A 20,774-nucleotide genomic window follows, 5' to 3' on the forward strand; every position below is an offset into this window, starting at 1 on the left:
GAAATTTGCGACAATTGTATATAGTGTGTGAATGAGTCTGAGTCTGCATACAAAGCGCCACGAGGCAGCAGCCGCGGTCTTTTCCCACGCCAAGTTCCGTTGTGCTTCACCTGCAACTTTGTACGTGTTTAAATCGGATTCCTGTGCGATTAAAGTCGCAGCCTGGCGTCTCTGGTACAGATTGAGGGGAGTCTTGTTGTGTCTGCGGTGCGATTAAGAGACAGTGTTAAGAAAAAGTGACCACGCTACACCTCTCTCAGTTGCGCCAGTCGTCTCCAGCCGTGTGGTGTATTGCGGCTTGGTGCATGAGGACACAACTGTATATGAAATACTTCCTGTTACAAAACCGGCTTGTGAGGAGAGGACAGCACCCGTCCCACCTGGATGGTCACCTGTCCAATCAGACGATGCTCTAAAGTTCTCATCAACAACTTTCTAAGAGGGAGATGTATCAAAGCAACCAATCAGTTTGTAGCGAACGTTTGTAAAAGTACATTCTATAAAATGATATACGTAAGCTGATTGGTAACTATAAGCAACTTCTCCTGTTTAGAAGACTTGATACATAGCCCCCTAAATCTGCAGCTACAGTCCTCTGGTACTCACAGCAATTGTGAAGAAAGGTTGAGGGTACAAGGAGAGGAACATAAATGTTATACAGGGAGGCGTTCTTAGGGGCCAAGGCTGATGAGATCTTGGTGTCTATAATGCACTCAAATTACAGATGAGACAATGATCCTTCTAGACTGATTTCCATTAAGCCAGCAGCCGTTGTTGTGTTTGATGTGTATAATGTGCCCAGCTCAACAAGTGTTCACATTGACCAATACCATTAGACTGAATTAAGATCTGACCGTTCGCTTTATGCTCTGCTCAGCTTTATATCTGAAACTAGAAAATATACATAATTTTTACTTTTATCCGGTTAATAAATGGACGGCACAACATAACTCGGAAAGAAAAGCCTCATTCAAAATGCGTAAATGGACGTTCAGCCTCATTATTCCCCCAACGTCTTTGGGTGTCCTGCTAATCCTAAACGCCACAGACTTCATAACATCCACAAAAACATGAGCGTATGCTGGTAATGAATGAAATAACTACACAGACAGACCTGACATGTACCGTCCACCATGATCTATTAAACTAGGACACAAAGCTGCGCTGCTATTGGCTCCTCATTTACTCTCTAACCACAGTGACCGGGGCCGAATTAAATCTCTGTTCTCAGAACGGCTTTTTCTTTCTGTTTGTTTATACCAGGGATCCCAAACGCGGTCATCAAGGCCCCCAACAGTGTTTTAGAGATACCCATGGCTGAGCAAAGGTGGTTAGATCAAATCGGCTGAGGTACTAATTAAGTCACCGGTGGTCAAGCTTGGATATCCTTACAACCTGCACTGTTAGGGTGCCTTGAGGACAGGGGACCTCATTCAGATCCGGTCACAATAACTGAGCGCTCGCAACCGGGTCGCTGTGCGCAAGCCCCGGAGCGAGAGAGAAACTCTCTCACTCCGGAGCTCACTACAAAAGGGCCGGCTGTCGATGTTGATCGACAGCTCGGCCCATTTTGTAGGCGGGGCGGGGGGCTGGCTACACAAACGGAGGCGTTCCCAAGCGAATGCCTGCCGTTTTGTGGGCGGTCGCACTGACATCAGCAGTGATGTCAGTGGGGAGCTTCCTGCTCGATCAGAGCAGGAAGCTCCCTGGGGAATGCGGGTGCTGAAACCCAACCTTAGGGTCTCGTTGCAAGCCCCGTTGGTCGCGATGGTCTTGACCATCGCGACCATCAACCTGGTCGGTCGCTAAGCTGTGGGTGGTAACCCATAGCTTGGCTAGCGACCAGGAGGCAGCACTAAAAAAAAAGAAGCGGCCGCCCTCATTCAGAGAGAGCTATCGCTTCTTGCGACCACCTCTGAATGAGGGCCAGGGTTTGTGAACCTCTGGTTTATACTAATGAATTAAACTAAAGTTAAGTGTGGGAGTGGGAGAAAAAAGAGCAGAACACTGTAAATGTATAATGATGGGATGAGTGACACCACAGCTGGAGGAAAAGTGCGCTATATTTCTGTGTTTTACTATATGGGTTACAATAGAGAGTTTTCAATCAATCTTGTCTCTTTTAGGGCAGCTTTCCCCTGCTCCCGCCATTTGCCCAATAAACATCCGACCAGCAGTGCCCTGGAATTCTGATTAGTCTGGGTGGTGTACTAATTGCTTTGCTGTGTGCCAGCGGTCTGAGAGGACGTAGCTGACTGACGTGTTGCAGGAGGTGTCACTGGAGCAGAGGCGTAACTAGGGTATTTGGAGCCAAGGGCAAATTTGAAAAGGGAGCCCCCCCCCCCAACATCCCGAGATGTGCGCGCGCAGAAAAAAAATGGGCGTGGTCACTTAAAAATGGGGTGTGTCAACATGACACACCCCTTTATTTTCACGCAGAACATTCCTATCCATATGTACCTTAACCCCAGTAGTACCCCTTGTACAGTACCCCCAGTATGCAGTTGTGGTCCCTCTTATGCAGGTGCCCCCAGTAGTAGCCCCCCCCCATGCAGTGCCCTTTATATAGTGCCCCTAGCAGTAGTCCCCCCCCCCCATGCAGTTTTCCCAGTAGTGGTCCCCTTATGCAGGCACCCTGTAGTGATCCCCCCTATCCAGTGCCCCCTGTAGTGGCCCTTCCTATTATTGCCCCCAGTAGTGGTCCCCCGAGTGCAGTGCCTCTAGTAGTAGGCCCCTTTTATAATGCCCCCAGTGGTAGTTCCCCCCCAAGTAGTAGTCCCCAGTAGAGTAGGTCCTCCCAATGGTGCCCCCAGTAGTAGCCACCCCTCCCCCAGTAGAGGTCCCCCCAGTAGTAGCCACCCCTCCCCCAGTAGAGGTCCCCCCAGTAGTAGCCACCCCCCTCCCCCGTTGTGCAGATAGGCTAAAAAAAAATAAAATATATATATAAAAATATACTTACCTGAATCTCTGCTCCTGGTCCTGCTCGCGATGCCGCTCCCGCCCGGGCTGGCGCAATCAGCATTATGGGACAGACGTCATGACGTCAGTCCCATTACCCACTGCAGGAGCCGGACGGAAGCCCGGCTCTTGCAGTGGGTGCTGCAGCAGTCAATGAGAGTCTATCTGACTCTCATTGGCTGCTGTTTAACACACGCATCGCCGCCAGTGCTGGCGGCGATGCGTGTGTTATGCACAGCCTGAGCCCGCCTCCTGGCACTATTGGGCAAGCGCTCAGGGGGAGGGAACGGGCTCAGGCGTGCAGCACAGGACCGGCGCTGGAAGCCTAGTGCCGGTCCTGTGTAAATGTGTAGCGCTGACCGCACTCATTGCGGTCGGCGCTACACTGGCTAACTAGGGCGGGCGGGCCGGTACCGTGGTCGGCGGCGCCCCCCGCGCCGCCGGTCCAACGGCGCCCAGGGCACGCACCCACGCTCGCCCTGCCCTAGTTACGCCACTGCATTGGAGTCACTAGCACACTGGCGCCTAGTGCACAAATGAGCAATCTCACCAGTCCCTCTATTAATACTACATAACAGTTCTACTGCTTAAATGGTGGACGGTTGCGCAATGGCTAGCATTACTGCCTCACAGCACAGAGGTCTTGAGTTCGATGTCCACCAAAGTCCTATCTGTGTGAAGTTTTTATGTTCTCTCCATGTTTGCATGGGTTTCCTCCAACTTCCTGCCACAGTCCTAAAACCCACTGGCAGGCTAATTGGCTTAAAAAAAATAACCATTATGTATATGTGATAGGGGGTTGGGTACGGGATCCCGACAGGGTTAGGATACAGACACCTGTTGGAAGGTATCCTAAACCGACAGATTGACCATATTCAGGGATGAGGGAGTGTTCCTGCATTGCATGACATATCGTTCAGTGTAGGCACTGCAGGGAAAGATGAATGACTGTACGATCACAATGTTGTAATCGTACAGTCGCTCCACCACCAGCTAGTGGATACGCACCTTAACCTTCCTCCTAATGCTTAACGCTAGCCCTCCCTCTAAACCCGCTACTTACCTTCAGGATGCCAGCGGTCGAGATGCCGGCGCTGGGATTCTGATAGGTGTCGGGATTCCAGCGCCGGTATTCTATATCGACCACATCCCGTTATAGGGAATATAGGTTTTATTGTCAACCGGGGCAGGGGCTGAGGTGAATGACTAAATCTTCCCTGAAAAGTGCTGCGTAATAGGTGTGCCCCTTATAAATAACGGTCAATAGATAATAATCAGTAAACAAAATATATTGTAAAACAAAAAGAAACAAAAATAGGTTAAAACAGATAAATACTTACAGCCGAGAACTAGAACTCTTCCGGCAGTAACAGCAATAGCAGCAACAAGCTATTATACCTAATAGAAGGATTCCCGATACCACGGACATAGCGATGATCAGTGCTTCAAAGTTTACTAAAAGACACAAGAGAAACAAGAAACCAGGGTTAATAATGTGCACACTGTGACTAGTACACAGCAGAAGCAGTCAGACCGTGGACTATTGTGCGATCACCTCATGGTATATCTGGAGCGACCATGTTGTACATGGGTAGAATTACAACACATATCATTAAACAATCTTTGACTCCTGTGGGGATTTAGAACTCATCAATAGTTGCCACATTACTGCCAGTCCCCCAAGTGTATGTGGCTTGGAATGACAATGTATCGTGAGATGAAGCAGTGAGCAGTACAGTAGCTGCAGCTCCAGGGTACAGGGGGAATGAAGTGTTACAAAATAACATTTTATCAGCCCATGAGGGTCCTGTTACACATCGTCTCCAGCGTTAGACTTGCGGAGTTTCCTCATAGGGAAACTGTGGGTAGATAAAACTTAAAATACAGCCAATGGTTTATCACTCCCGGCACGGCAGAGACAAGACGTTGACTGCTATATTGATTGCAGTCACTGAGCAGGGCTCTTTATAGTGCTACGCAGGTTCTGCTAAACCGTATCAACATTGTGGAATAGAAGCAGGAAAAATAATAAAAACAAAAAAAAGTTTCACCTGCCCCGATCCAATTTAACTTTTAACGTAAGTTTACTATTCACTAACATGCAGAGCCGTAACTAGACTTTTTGGTGCCCTGTGCCAGAGAGAGCATTGACATAAGAGAGTGCACCTGAAAAAGGGCCATGGCCTCATGGGGAAGGGCCAGGGAAGTGATGGGGAGGCCAGGAGATGCTGTGGATAAAATAAGAGGAAGCTACAAGTGAGAATGATAATAAACAGGAAAACTGACAGGCCCAAACGGTGCCCCCTGCCCTGCGTTAGGAACCCCCCCCGGGAGGTTAGGGTTAGGCTAGAGGGAGGGAGGGTTAGGCACCCCCGGGGGAGGTTAGGGTTAGGCACCCCCCCCGGGGGACTTAGGTTTAGACAACGGGGAAGGGGGGGGTTAGGTTTAGGCACTTGGGGGGGGGGTGGAGAGGTTAGGGTTAGGCACCCCTAAGGGAGGGTTAGGGGGTAGGTTAGGTTAGTTCTTACCTGGGGATGATCGGGATTTCCAGTGCTGTCGGGCTGCCGCTGCCGGGATTCGAACTGCCGGCCATGCCTTTCATTCCATGCCATTCCTTTCATAGACTGTGCTAGAAGGTTATTGGTTATTCTGGCCAACTTCTCCACTCTATCTCTATCATGATGCTCTTCTGCAGTATCTATCTAGAGGGGATCCGGTCACATGGTCGACAGTTACCATTCATAACGTCGACACCACATTGTTGACATTAGAATGTTGATATGGTTTAAAATGTCGATAGGCACCATAATCAACATGTTCACAATGTCGCCATGTGAAATGTCGGCATTTTTACAATGCCAACGGTTAGGGTCAGGCTGTGGGTGAAGGTCAGGAAGAGGCTGCGGGGAAGAATTATGGTTAGGGATTAGGGTTATGGATAGGGATACAATACTCACCAAAACGCCGCTCCATCAGATGTCTCCACCGGAAGCGCTGGTCACATGGCCGCCGGGACCTGGAAGATGCCGCTGACACTGGGACCAAGTAGGTGACGGCTGGGCCACCAAGGGACTTTAGGTCAACATTTTCTATCATGCCCGCATGACATTGGTGTAGACATAATGAATGAAGACACACTGCATGTCGTCATGAGAACTGTCAACCTAACAATACCGCTCCCACAGAGAGATTTTAACCACAGACTGAACAATTGTAAAGTTAGGAGCTGATTGGTTGGTACTTTATCTCTAACAATTTTATCTCTCTTCAAGCTTTGATAAATACCACCCTAATTAGTAACAAAGGAGGAGGAGGAGGATAATATCATGGCTGCAAATAAACACAATGCATTTTTTTTTCTAATGAAATAAATTACTTAATTATATACAGTAGTTCAAAGAGGTCTAGTTACTTAACACATAAAAATACGCTTCCAACTGATCAGACGCTTTGCAAATTATTGTAAATGTTTTGTTGCATTTTTATTAACAAAAAATACACGTTTCTCTGCAGAAATAAGGGTTAGCTGCTTTGCAGAGTCACACCAACATGTTAACAATGGTAAAAAAAGCAAATAAATTAGTAATAGCTGCCTGCTAAATTATAATGTAGTAGATATGGCTTACATTAATGAGTGCTACCACAGTCCAGACTAATATTTTTTCCTCACTTGATAACATTTAGGGGTCTATTTACTAAGCAGTGTTAGGAGACAGAGTGAAAAGTGATAAGGTGCCAGAAAATCAGCTCCTAACTGTCATTTTTCAAACACAGCCTGCGAGATGACAGATGGGAACTGATTGGCTGGTACCTTATCACTTATCACTCTGTCACTTAACACTGCTTAATAAATAGACCCCAGAGTCATAAAAGTAGATAGGTTAGAATAACTTTTAACAATTTTTTTTTCCCACCAGAAAAGTTGGTAACAATCATTTGTAATCTTCTCCTCAATTGACGGATTGGAATTTTAAATAAAATCTATGGGACGTCCCCTTTTAATCTTTCACGAGACATTAAAGGAATGTATATAAGATGCACTCTTTAACATACGAGGGTGCTTCAATAAATAAGGTAAGAAAACCTCTCATTGCGTAAATTTATTGAACTCGTACATATACGTATAATCAATAGCATGGCGTTGGTACACATTATTTTATAGTATATACATAGATCTATATATATATATATTAAAGTAAACCAGTTCATAGTTGACAAGAGCTTAGTTTGAGTGCTGTGGCTGTAATGTACCAATATACTGTATGTGTGTCTGCTGAACAAAGGAATAATAAGTTCTATTCATCTTCACTGAAGAATATACAATGCCCAGTGGGGTTCATTGAATATTACAGTCATTACACGCTATTGCTGCCATTATTCCAGCTTACAATGCGGCGCCTTTCCAGCACCGCTGGGCTCCGTGTCATTACCTCCTTCCAAGACTCCTGGGGCAGAATTAGGCTCAGTGAAGACATCTTGTTAAGCTCCTCGTAGATTTGGAGACTGAGCTATAAGCAAAGTTTTACACTTTAACGCGCTGCGCTGCAATGGCGTATCGAAGCGCACACAAAGCCGGGTCATGACATAAGCGAGAGCTGGAGAATCTGACAGTCAGTAATTTGGCGATTAATAACGACATGTAGGTGCAGCATTCAGGACGGACAGAACACGGCAAGTTTGTGCAATTAGTGAAACGTGAGGAATATGTCAATTTGGGCAAAGGAAAGGTGAACACTGCAAAATGCAGAACACATTCTGCTTTCATTAAGCACACAGTGGAATCTTGCATTCTGCAATATTAAGAACATAATTTAGGCAGAATGGCTGAATACCAGCAGCGAATAACATTTATATACGGTAAGAATCCTAATATTTCCAAATGTAAAATATCAGTCTGCTGCAGCTGACAGCAATTCAAAGTCCCTTATTGTCACATTAAACAGTGTTGTGTGATTCATGTTGTTTTGTTAGCTCCATCTAGTGTCAAAATAAAAGAATTGCCAGTCACAGAACAATGCTGTCATTTCTGGCACCGATTCTAAATCTCATTCCTTCTAAAAACAGAATTGTGAAAATTGTATGTAAATTGACTTATTTGTTTTGGTGGTTTAACTGTACTTGTCTGCTAAATAGCACTGATCTGTCACTGCCTCGGCGAGGAATTTGCATTATTAGCAGACGTTTATGTTAATAGATCTGAATTCTGCAGAGGTATTTAATAGGCTAGTTTGCATAAATTACACAAATGCCAACTAGCGCCAGTGGAGCAGGTGCAGCATCTCTCATAACCGGTACCGATCATTTCACTTATCTTAGCACAGTTTAATAAAGTTTATACAACACCGTGCTCTTTAAATAACAGATTTATTTGCTCAAGATCACGGTTAATATGTTAATATTTTCTTTACCTTTAAAGGCCAAGGCCCAGATGTAATTGCCTGCGTGTTGTGGAGCATTTTTTTTAAAGGCAAAACCACTATTTCCGGACTTTTTTTTTAGATGAAAAGATAAAAACCTTTTAAAATGTTTTCACCAACGTTGAGGGTGCAAGAAAAAAATAGGCAAATGAACCTATAATTGTGCTCACATATTTTGTAACTGAACGCATCTGTGGGTTTCTGATCCGAGAAAATCTGGACTGAACAGCAATGGCAGTATAACTAAGGACTGGACAGCAGTTACAGTGTAACTAAGGACTGGACAGCAGTTACAGTGTAACTAAGGACTGGACAGCAGTTACAGTGTAACTAAGGACTGGACAGCAGTTACAGTGTAACTAAGGACTGGACAGCAGTTACAGTGTAACTAAGGACTGGACAGCAGTTACAGTATAACTAAGGACTGGACAGCAGTTACAGTGTAACTAAGGACTGGACAGCAGTTACAGTGTAACTAAGGACTGGGCAGCAGTTACAGTGTAACTAAGGACTGGGCAGCAGTTACAGTGTAACTATGGACTGGACAGCAGTTACAGTGTAACTAAGGACTGGACAGCAGTTACAGTGTAACTAAGGACTGGGCAGCAGTTACAGTGTAACTAAGGACTGGGCAGCAGTTACAGTGTAACTAAGGACTGGGCAGCAGTTACAGTGTAACTAAGGACTGGGCAGCAGTTACAGTGTAACTATGGACTGGACAGCAGTTACAGTGTAACTAAGGACTGGACAGCAGTTACAGTGTAACTAAGGACTGGACAGCAGTTACAGTGTAACTAAGGACTGGACAGCAGTTACAGTGTAACTAAGGACTGGACAGCAGTTACAGTGTAACTAAGGACTGGACAGCAGTTACAGTGTAACTAAGGACTGGGCAGCAGTTACAGTGTAACTATGGACTGGGCAGCAGTTACAGTGTAACTAAGGACTGGACAGCAGTTACAGTGTAACTATGGACTGGACAGCAGTTACAGTGTAACTAAGGACTGGACAGCAGTTACAGTGTAACTATGGACTGGACAGCAGTTACAGTGTAACTAAGGACTGGACAGCAGTTACAGTGTAACTAAGGACTGGACAGCAGTTACAGTGTAACTATGGACTGGACAGCAGTTACAGTGTAACTATGGACTGGACAGCAGTTACAGTGTAACTAAGGACTGGGCAGCAGTTACAGTGTAACTAAGGACTGGACAGCAGTTACAGTGTAACTAAGGACTGGACAGCAGTTACAGTGTAACTAAGGACTGGACAGCAGTTACAGTGTAACTAAGGACTGGACAGCAGTTACAGTGTAACTAAGGACTGGACAGCAGTTACACTGTAACTAAGGACTGGACAGCAGTTACAGTGTAACTATGGACTGGACAGCAGTTACAGTGTAACTATGGACTGGACAGCAGTTACAGTGTAACTAAGGACTGGACAGCAGTTACAGTGTAACTATGGACTGGACAGCAGTTACAGTGTAACTAAGGACTGGACAGCAGTTACACTGTAACTAAGGACTGGACAGCAGTTACAGTGTAACTATGGACTGGGCAGCAGTTACAGTGTAACTATGGACTGGACAGCAGTTACAGTGTAACTAAGGACTGGGCAGCAGTTACAGTGTAACTAAGGACTGGGCAGCAGTTACAGTGTAACTAAGGACTGGACAGCAGTTACAGTGTAACTAAGGACTGGACAGCAGTTACAGTGTAACTAAGGACTGGACAGCAGTTACAGTGTAACTAAGGACTGGACAGCAGTTACAGAGTAACTAAGGACTGGACAGCAGTTACAGTGTAACTATGGACTGAACAGCAATGGCAGTGTAACTATGGACTGGACAGTAGTGGCAGTGTAACTTGCATTGTTACAATAGACTAAACACCACAGCATAACAATGAACTAAACAGCATTTGCACTGTTACAATGGACTAAACAGCATTTGCACTGTTACAATGGACTAAACCACTGTTGCACTGTTACTAAACACCACTTGCAATGGACTAAACACCACTTGCATTGTAGCAATGGACTAATCAGTAGTTGCAGTCTCAAAATGGACTGAACATTAGTTACAGAGTAACAATGCACTGAACAGTAGTTGCACTGTAATAATGGACTGAACAGCAGTTGTATGGTGCCCATCCACTAACAGACATAGAAACGACAGCATGATTATGACATTGTAATCGTGCAGTCGTTTCTATGTCTCTGATGTGCCTACACTGAACGTTCAGTCAAGGCACATCCATCATGTCAGATTGACCAGCATGTACGGGCGATGATAGAAGTCATAAATGACCAGCGGGCATGTGCATCACTGGTCGTTTTTTACTTCTAATAACCGCTTATTAATTGACCACAAATCGGGCATCATTCAATCATCCTGTTTAAATCGCCTAATGGATACGCACCTTTACTGTAACAATAGACTGAGTAGCAGTTGCATTGTAACAATGGACTAAACAGTAACTGCAGTGTAATAATGGACTGAACAGTAGCTCCAGTGAAATAATATAATGAACAAAAGTAATCAAAACTATCAGACCACTACTAAAACAAGTGTTTCCATTCCCTAAAGTTATTTACATGCGTCTATAGATTTATTTGATAGGGGCTCATCGCATGAATTCTAAAATAAAAAAAGGTTACATATCCCACCAGAACAGAACAGTTCCAAATAGCACCTAGTCATTTTGCAACTCTTTACATCTACCTACGTACATCTAGTACATTTTGCATGGCAGGATTATTTCAAACATGCTCTCTAAGATTACTAAAACCGTATGTCATGAATTCATTAATAAGCAAGTAAAAAATAAAACAGAATTGTCTGCACCATTAGCAGACCTCCATGAAAAAACAGCTGACATTGACTGTCAATGCAGTTTGTTAGTGCCCCCTGGTGGATATTTATAAATATACACATGCAAGTTTTAGATTTCATTGCATACTATGGGGTCAATGCAATTATGCCGTAGCTAGTACTTACCATAAATGGTCGAAGAAAGGACAACCTGTGAATCGGCAAAAGGGTCATGGATAGCCCAAGGCTCATTAATGCGCACGGTGAGTGAAGGCTAGCCCGTCTGGTCCTACCCCGCAGAAGAGCTACTGTAGCACAATTTGCTGAAGAAGTTAATGCTGGCTGTGATAGAAAGGTGTCCGAGCACACGGTGTATCGCAGCTTGCTGCTTATGAAGCTGCATAGCCGCAGACCTGAGTGCGTTTACTGACCCCCGACCCCCCGCCAAAAGCGCCTAAAATGGGCACGTGAGAGTCAGAACTGGGCTATGGAGCCATAGAAGAAGATGGCCTGGTCTGATTAATCACGTTTTCTTTTACATCAGGTGGACGGCCGATTATATGTGCATCATTTCCCTGGGGAAGAGATGGCACCAGGATGCACTATGGGAAGAAGGGAAGCCGGCAGAGGCAGCGTGATGTTCTGAGCAATGTTCTGCTGGCATTCAGGTGGATGTTACTTTGATACGGATCACCTACCTAAACATTGTTGCAGACCAAGTACACCCCTTCATGGCAATGGCATTCCCTGATGGGGTTGGGTATGGAATCCCGGCGCTCGGGATCTCAGCGGTCAGAATCTTGATGCAGGCATCCCGACAGGGTTAGGATACAGACACATGTCGGTAGGTATCCTAACCCTCCCCATAACCCTACCACTAACTCTCTCTCCCCGCACCCTAAACCTAACCCTCCCCCTCTAGTGCATACATACGCCCCCCCTTCTGCAGCCTAAACCTAACCCTCCCCCTCTAGTGCATACATACCCCCCCCTTCCACACCCTAACCTAACCCTCCCCCTCTAGTGCCTAACCCTAACCTTTCCCCCTAACTCCGCTACTTACCGTCGGGATGCTGGAGCTAGCATCTCGACAGTTGTGATTATGTCGCATCCCCCCACCATGGCAGTGACCTCTGTCAGCAGGATAATGCTCCAAGCCATTCTGCACAAGTTGTTCAGGAATAGTTTGAGGAACATGACAGAGTTCAAGGTGCTGACTTGACCTCCAAATTTCACAGATCTCAATCTGATTGATTTGTGGGATGTGCCGGAAAAAACAGTCTGAGCCATGGAGGCCCCAGCTCGCAACTAGCAGACATTATACATCTCTATGCTGGATTAAATCGGTCCTCTACTGTATTTTCTGCATCACAAAAGTGAGTACCGGTCCTTTATTTCTTTCTGTATGTCACGGACTGGTTGAGTGTATTTATATACACATACACTATTACAACATGAAAATAAAATATAAAAAAGTTATTGAAACGTTGCTGCTGTTGTGTGAGTATAATCCTGAAGTCCTGGCAGGTGTCTGTGCTGCTACCAACACCACTAAAGTAATAAAGGTCATTAAAATACTATTTCTCTCTAATGATGCGAATGGTGAAGTTCAATTGTGTTCACTCTTACACAGCATATAAAAGTAATATTTTAAAGACTGCATGAATAAAGGAATGTGATGTTTGTAAGATGTAATTTTAGCCAAAAATGAGAGATAACAGAATTTCAGCGGGTGAATGGGGCATGACTGGCTCGATAGGGCAGTGATTTTGCCAAAAATGTGCACGGTTTGGGTGGATCTTATTACAGTTTGGGTGGAAGAGGGTGTAGTTTATTTTGTCTTGAATTTGTCCCGATTGTTGGCAGGTAGGCATTTTAATGGTGCATACACACGGTCAGATTTGTCAGATGAACGATTTGAACGATTTTTACCAAAGATTTGAATGATTTGAATGATTGAACGATTTTTGACTGCATTAAAATGAATGGAAATCGCCTGACTGCAAACACATCAGATGTCAGATATCGTTATCTGACCATCAGGAACGCGCATCGTTCAAATCGTTCATCTGACAGATCTGTCAGATTTTCCTTCAGATATGAACGACTGAACGATTTTTAAGTCGTTATCGTACAGATCTGAGGGAAAAATCTGACCGTGTGTATGCACCATAAATTACGAGCTCATTTTTAAATAATATTTATAATAAAATTAATATTTGCCCAATAACTACGTCTTTGTATTTTATTATTGTAAACAAAAAAATAATAATTTTGTTTTCAAATCTAGTGGAGGAATAGCAACCTTTAGAGACATCACAGCACTATGGACCTGATTCAGACCCGTTAGCTAGCTGTAATCACTCACTCCAAGCGTATGGAAATTCGGCTAAGTGACGTCAAGGCAGGCGCTCGCAGGTCAAGTTATTAGCACTCCCACTTTGTTTTTGCAAGCGATCACTTTGTGTTTGTAGACGCCCACCAGCCAGTCTTAATACGCCCACTTGCGTACGTCATCTCCAGGAAGTGCATGAACCATTGGTACATCGATCACCATCGGATGCGATCGCAGCGCTGGAGGTTTGTCTATACCCTGCCGCAAGCACTGCGAGCACTTCGGTGTATATTTCTAGCAAGTGACGTGTCCTATGACGCTGGCTGTTAATTATGCACGCCTCTGAAACGGCGTTTAAACACTCAGGCACGTCTGCGTCCGCAACTCCACTCCCCCGTTACTACTGCCCTGCCCCTGTTACCACCCGCAAACAGGTCACTCATTCCTCTGGGCTGTCTTTGCAGGGTGAGCGAGCATATTCCGATCGCTCGTACTAGTTTGCACACGCGCACTGCAAACTATATGCATGCGCACATTTGCAAACATCGCCAGCAACGAGCGGCCGCTTGCTAGCTAGCGGGTCTGAATCAGGTCCTATGGCCAGTGATTGTAAACTACAAATCCTCTTAACCATTACATATGCATCCAATAGCAAAAGCTGAACAATATATGTCCCTTTCCGGTGATTTTGGGGGAGATGGATCAAAACTTGGAGAGAGATAAAGTGGAGATAGATAAACTACCAACCAATATGCCCCATTTTTTAAACACAGCCTGTACAATGACAGTTAGGAGCTGATTGGTTGGTACTCATCTCTCTCCAAGGTTTGATACATCTCCCCCTTCATCACTAGTGTTTCAATATGGAGGTAGCATTTGTAGAGAAGGTAACTGAAAATGGAGATTAAAGTGGTTTGGTTTGGGTCAAAATGTCCCAAGGGTGCATACAAGTGTCCATTATCCAGAGCAACCAAACTAAACACTATTACACCACAGGCATTTATTTAGTAACTTCTATACAGCGCCAGCCTATGCCAATGAGCTTTACAATTGCCATCACTGCATGTTCCCAATTAAAGCTCTTTGTTCTATGTTGTAGTGACTATATTTCATGGAGGCCATTAGACTGAAAGGGAGTACTACAAACAATACCGACTAATGCCACTGTTTAAGTGGTTTATAGAAACAAAATGTGCATGAATAAGCTGAATGACATACATGGAATGACTGAAGTGCTTATACTTAATAAGATATGTCCATCGTGCTCTCTTTCAGCCAAATGAAGCAGGCTGCCATGTTAGGAGGGAGGTGCTTCTCTATCTGAGCAGCAGACTGTGACAGTCTTGCAGAATGGCTTTGCTTGAATGAGCTGTGGGCCTGATTCAGACCCGCTCGCGAGCGCTGAGCGCTCACAAGCGGGTCGATGGTGGCCCAGTGCGCATGCGCGAGACCCGGATAGCGACGGGGAAACAGTCGCTCCGGATCTTGTACCAAAGGGGGCGTGCTGTCAATGTTGAGTTACAGCACGCCCCCTTCGGTGGGCGTGCCGGGGACATGGCTGCCCAGACGGAGGCGTTCCCATGGGAACGCCTACCTTCTGGGGCCGGCCCCACTGACATCACGAGTGATGTCAGTGGGAGTGCTTTCGGCTCTGGCAGAGCCGAAATCTCTCTGGGGCTTGCGGCAATGAGACCCTACCACAAGGGTCTCGTCGCAAGCCTGATGGTCAATCTTCCTGGCCGCTTGCTATAGGCCGATCTTCCTGGCCGCTTGCTAGAGCTGTGGGTGGTTACCCACAGCTATACGAGCGGCCGGGAGGCCGCTCTAAAAATCTAGAAGGACGGCCCTGATTCAGAGCGAGCGCTCTGTCAGAGCGCCCGGCTCTGAATCAGGGCCTGTGTGCGAATGATGTTAAATTAGCGTTACTCACTATCCTCACTTGGGGGGAGATGTATCAAGCCTTGGAGAGAAATAAAGAGGAGAAGTTTCGCAAAGCCACCAATCTGCTTCTGTCCTTGGTCTAGCACAGTCTTTGAAATTGCAGTTAGAAGCCCTAGGTCACGGAAGGTGGGTTTTGAATTGAATTTTTTTTTTGTCCATTTGCCTAAGAATGTTTTCTTTTTAATACAAGGCCAAAAGGTTGGCTCCTTAATAATAATCTATTTACTTACATTTTTGGTCAGGTCAGTTCTAATGTAGTTTTAAATATAAATGCAGGAATATATTAAGAGTTATGGTAGACTTACCTTTGTTAACTCTGGGCCTGATTCAGACCCACTCGCGAGCGGCTGTCCGCTCGCAAGTGGGTCGATGTTATGGACTGAGCATGCGCACGACGGAGGGAGCTCCGTCGTGCGCATGCGCCAGACGCGGCGAGCGAAGGAAAGTCCTTCGCTCGTTGTGTCCGATCAAAGGGGGCGTGCTGCTGGCTCTGAATGAGGGCCTCTATTTCTTCTAAGTCCATAGAGTCCACAGGGATACCATGGGGTGTGTGGTCGGTGAGGTCCGTGCACCAACAATTTAAAACTTTAGCTCCCAGAATGCAGACAGAGTAGAATGTGCTGTAACCCTATTTGGAACAGGAAGATTAGCTTGCATGTAGGCCTGCGAGATTGTCATGTGGAGCCAAAGGGCCTGAAGCCCTGATTCAGAGCCGGACGCTCTGACAGAGCGCTCGCTCTGAATCAGGGCCGTCCTTCTTGTTTTTCAGAGCGGCCTCGTGGCTGCTCGCATAGCTGTGGGTGACCACCCACAGATATAGCGAGCGGCCAGGAAGATGGTCGCGATGGTCAAGACCATCGCGACCATCGGGTTTGTGACGAGACCCTTGTGGTAGGGTCTCGTTATCGCAAGCCCTAGAGTGCTTTCGGCTGTGCCAGAGCCGAAAGCACTCCCACTGACATCACTTGTGATGTCAGTGGGGTCGGCCCCAGAAGGTAGGTGTTCCCATGGGAACGCCTCCTGTCTGGGCAGCCACGCCCCTGCCCCGCCCACCAAAGGGGGCGTGCTGTCACTCAACATCGACAGCACGCCCCCTTTGGTACGAGACCAGGAGCGACGGATTGCCCGTCGCTATCCGGGTCTCGCGCATGCGCACGACGGAGCCGGCTCCGTCGTGCGCATGCGCACTGGGCCACCATCGACCCGCTTGCGAGCGCGTCTGTATCAGGCCCTGAGTCTGTTTGTTAGCTGGCCAGCCTCGCTTGTGAAAGCCATACAACACAAAGAGAGAATCTGATTTCCTAAAGGAATTAGGGCCTGATTCAAAGCCGGAGTGCTCACTCTGAATCAGGGCATTGTCTTTATTTTTTTGTGCGGCCTCCTGGCTGCTCGCATAGCTGTGGGTGGCCACCAACAGCGAGCGGCCAGACCATCGCGACCATCGGGGCTTGTGACGAGACCCTTGTGGTAGGGTCTCGTTCCCGCAAGCCCCAGTGAGCTTCTGGCTCTTAATAGAGCCGGAAGCTCACCACTGACATCACTCGTGACGTCAGTGGGGCCGCCCCCAAACGGCAGGCGTTCCGTCGGAAACGCCTCCGTTTGGCCAGCCACCCCCCCCTGCCCGCCTTCAAAATGGTGCGAGCTGTCGATCAAAAGCGACAGCCGCCCCCTTTTGGTGTGAGACCCGGAGAGACGGAGCGCCCGTCGCTAGCCGGGTCTCGCGCATGTGCATGTCGGAGCCGGCACCGTCGTGCGCATGCGCAGTGGCCAAACTGACCCGCTTGCGAGCGGGTCTGAATTAGGCCCACAGTATGATCCATGCAGGGGCGTTTCTAGTGAGGAGGGGGCACGTGTGCAGTCACCATCACGGGCCCCCTCCTCTCCATTCAGCAGCGCTCTGAGCAGTGCACGGCCAGCGCCGGAGTTATAGACTCTGGGATCTAGATGTGCCCAGAGTCTATAGCGCATGCACAGGTCACCGGGAAAATGGCCACGGCGACCATTTTCCCTGTACTGCTCATGCACAAACGACGGGAAAATGGCCGCTGCAGCCATTTTCCAGATGATTTTACAGCGTCGGACCCCCGCGCCGACATGGGACTCCGGAGAGGTAAGTATATTAGGTGTGCAGGGTGTGCGTTGCAGGGCCCACCTAGATCCAGGGGTCCGTGTGTCCCGCACATCCTGCACCCATTATAGATACGCCCCTGGATCCACATAGATTCGAAGACCACGAACCACATCCAAGGAGGCTTCACCTGCAGAAAGATCAGAGGACTGGAAGGCCGAAACCACAATCTCTTCATTCAAATGGAACCGTGATACCACTTTAGCGGTGTCCGGCTGAAAGATCATGAAAGGAGAGAGCTGCCAAATCAGATACCCTGCGGGCAGAGGAGATAGCGAGGAGAAAGAGCGTCTTCGCTGTCAGCCACTTGAGGTCTACTGAGACTAGATGTTCAAACGGAGGAGCTTGTAGAGCCCGGAGTACCAAGGACAAGTCCCACGAAACCGCTTGAGGGACAAAAGGAGGTTGAATGCGGAGAACACCCTGCAGGAATGTTCTAACGTCAAGCATGGGAGCACTCCATCGCTGGAACCAGATTGACAGAGCAGAAACCTGAACTCTAAGGGTGGCCAGGTGAAGGCGAGGTCTATCCCAGCCTGGAGAAAGGTAAGCACCTGGGAGACCCTAAAAACTGTAGGGTCACAGCCTCTGGGGGAGCACCATTGGAAGTAGTTGTGCCAAACTGTGGGCTGAGGCAGGCTTTCGTGCCCTGAGCATCATCTGGACCACAGAGCGAGAGAAACCTTTGGCTCTTAAGAGGGATGACTCAGGAGCCACACCATCAAAGACAGACGAGGTAGGTCCGGGTACAGGCAAGGGCCCTGCATTAACAGATCCTGCTGTAGAGGAAGTGAAAAATAAGTGTCTATAGAGAGACTCAGTAGGTCAGTAAACCAATGTCTCCTGGGCCAGGCTGGGGCTAAATGTTTCACCGTTCCGCCTTCTTGCTTGAACTTTTGGATAACCCTTGGGAGATGAGAGGAAAAGAATGCCATATAGAAGTCCCACCTCACTGCTAGAGCATCCACAAAGGTGGCTGAGGGGTCTCTGGTCCTAGATCTGTACCTGGGGACCTTGTGGTTGTGAAGTGAGGCCATAAGGTCTAGGTCTGGCAGGCCCCAATTGTCCAACAGGAGTTGAAATACATCAGGGTGGAAAGCCCATTTTCAGGTGTTTATGTCCTGACGACTTAGGAAGTCCACTTCACTGTTGATGACTCCGTGAATGAACACTGCCAATATTGCCCGAGATGACCTTCAGCCCAGACCAGAATGTTTGCCACCTCCCGCATGGCTGCCCGACTTCACGTGCCTCCCTGATAGTTGAGGTAGGCTACCGCAGTCGTGTTGTCAGACTGGATTGGACCGGCCTGCCCTGGAAGGAGATCCTGCGCCTGAGTGAGTGCTCTGTACACTGCTCAAAGCTCCACGATGTTTATGGGCAGGCGACTTTCCTGGGTTGTCCATCGTCCCTGAAAAGGTATGATGATCGGTTACCACGCCCCATCCGTGAAGACTGGCATCTGTAGTGAGAGGCTTCCAATTTGGAATCCAGAAGGAGTGACCCTTGACCAGATGGGACGTCCGTAGCCACCATGCGAGGGAAAGCCGAACCTCTGGAGAGAGGAGGATCGTCTGGGACCGGATTAGATGATATGGTCCGTTCCATCGGGAGAGAATTAGTTGTTGAAGGAGCCTGGAGTGGAACTGGGCGTATTCCACCATATCAAAGGTGGATACCATGGACCCCAGAACCTGCAATGCTGAGTGAATGGAAACCCTCCAATTGTGTAGCAAGTTGAATACCCGCAAGTGTAGTGTCAAAACCTTATCCCCTGGCAGAAAGATCCTCTGTATTTAAGAATCCAGGAGTGCCTGAAGATGTACCATCCGCTGAGTCGGAAATAGGGAGGACTTTTTCCAATTGATGAGCCAGCCGTGTATCTGCAGGCAGTCCATGGTCAGCTGGAGATGGCGTTGTAACACAATTGGTGAGTGTGCCATTGTTAAGAGGTTGTCTAGGTATGGCAGGATTCTGACTCCCTGCTGCCTGAGGTGGGCCGCCATAACTGCCATTATTTTGGTAAAGACCTGAGGGTCTGTTGAGACCAAAGAGCAGCGCCCGAATCTTGTAGTGTTGTGCAGAACAGCAAACCGTAGGAACCGTTGGTGGGTTGGAGTAATAGGTACATGAAGGTATACATCCTGAATGTCTAGAAAAACCATGAACTCCCCAAGCTCCAATGCCAGGAGAATTGATCTTAGAATTTCCATGCTGAACTTGGGCACTTGGATAAATTTGTTGAGAGGTTTGAGATTCAGAACAGGTCGATGAGACCCATTAGGCTTCTGAATCAAAAAGAGTGTGGAGTAAAAACCAGTTCCTCTCTGAGCCCAAGGAACTGGCATTATCACACCTGTACGCAACAGGGAGTGAATGGCCTCCTGGAGGGCCAGGGCTTTGATAGGGTCTGATGGGGGACCTGTACAAAAAAAAATTGCTGGGGAGGGCGCCTCAGGAAGGTGAGGGCATACCCCTGAAAGACCACTTCTCGGACCCAGGCGTCTGTTGTTGTTTGACGCCAACAGTCAGAAAATGTAAGAAGTCGGCCTCCCACCCTGGGATCCCCCAGGAGGAAGCCCATCCCATCAGGTGGAGGGTTTGTCGTGAGACTTGGAAGCTGGACGTCTGGCCAACCAAGACTGCTTGGATCGTGGCTTGGTGGTCTTGTGAGAACTAGACTGCCTGGGAAAGGACTCTCCTCTTGCCTTACCCTGGGGGTGAAATGCCCGAGAGGAGGACAGCCGGCTTAGGGGCAGCTACTGATGGCAGAAATACAGATTTGTGGCTGCCACAGTAGCCACAATCTTGTCCAATTCTGTGCCGAACAGCCTGTCTCCAGAGAAGGCAAAGGATTCGAGTGTCTTCTTGGATCCCGTGTCCGCCTTCCAGGACCGTAGCCAAAGGACCCGGCAGGTGACTACGAGGTCGCAGATGCCTTAGAGGCAAGGAGTCCAGTATCCAACGCAGCTTCTCCCAAATAAGAGGCTGCTTTCTGAATATGGGAGATCTATGCCAGGTGCTCCCTGGTAGCGTCTGATGGCAGGCTATCTTCCAGTGCCTCTGACCATCCTTCGATAGCCTTAGCCACCCAGGCCTCAACCATAGCCGGCCTAGTGATAGCGCCAGAAAGCGAGTAGACTGACTTGAGACAAGTCTCTAGTTTTCTATCTGTGGCAT

The 20,774-nt window shown here is 47.6% G+C and overlaps 1 protein-coding gene across 1 annotated transcript in view; it reads right to left on the reverse strand.

The window, feature by feature from the left end:
* The window catches only part of LOC148473426 (pituitary tumor-transforming gene 1 protein-interacting protein-like), a 135,270-nt gene that overhangs the window by 71,203 nt on the left and 43,293 nt on the right, over positions 1–20,774 (reverse strand). The window contains exon 4 of the mRNA XM_088459597.1: positions 4,299–4,413. Coding sequence (XP_088315723.1) covers positions 4,299–4,413 — 115 coding nt within the window. The remainder of the gene's footprint in view (positions 1–4,298; positions 4,414–20,774) is intronic.

Source organism: Taudactylus pleione, unplaced genomic scaffold (genome assembly GCF_031769625.1).
Source record: "Taudactylus pleione unplaced genomic scaffold, aTauple2 ptg000916l, whole genome shotgun sequence".
Taxonomy (NCBI): Eukaryota; Metazoa; Chordata; class Amphibia; order Anura; family Myobatrachidae; genus Taudactylus; species Taudactylus pleione.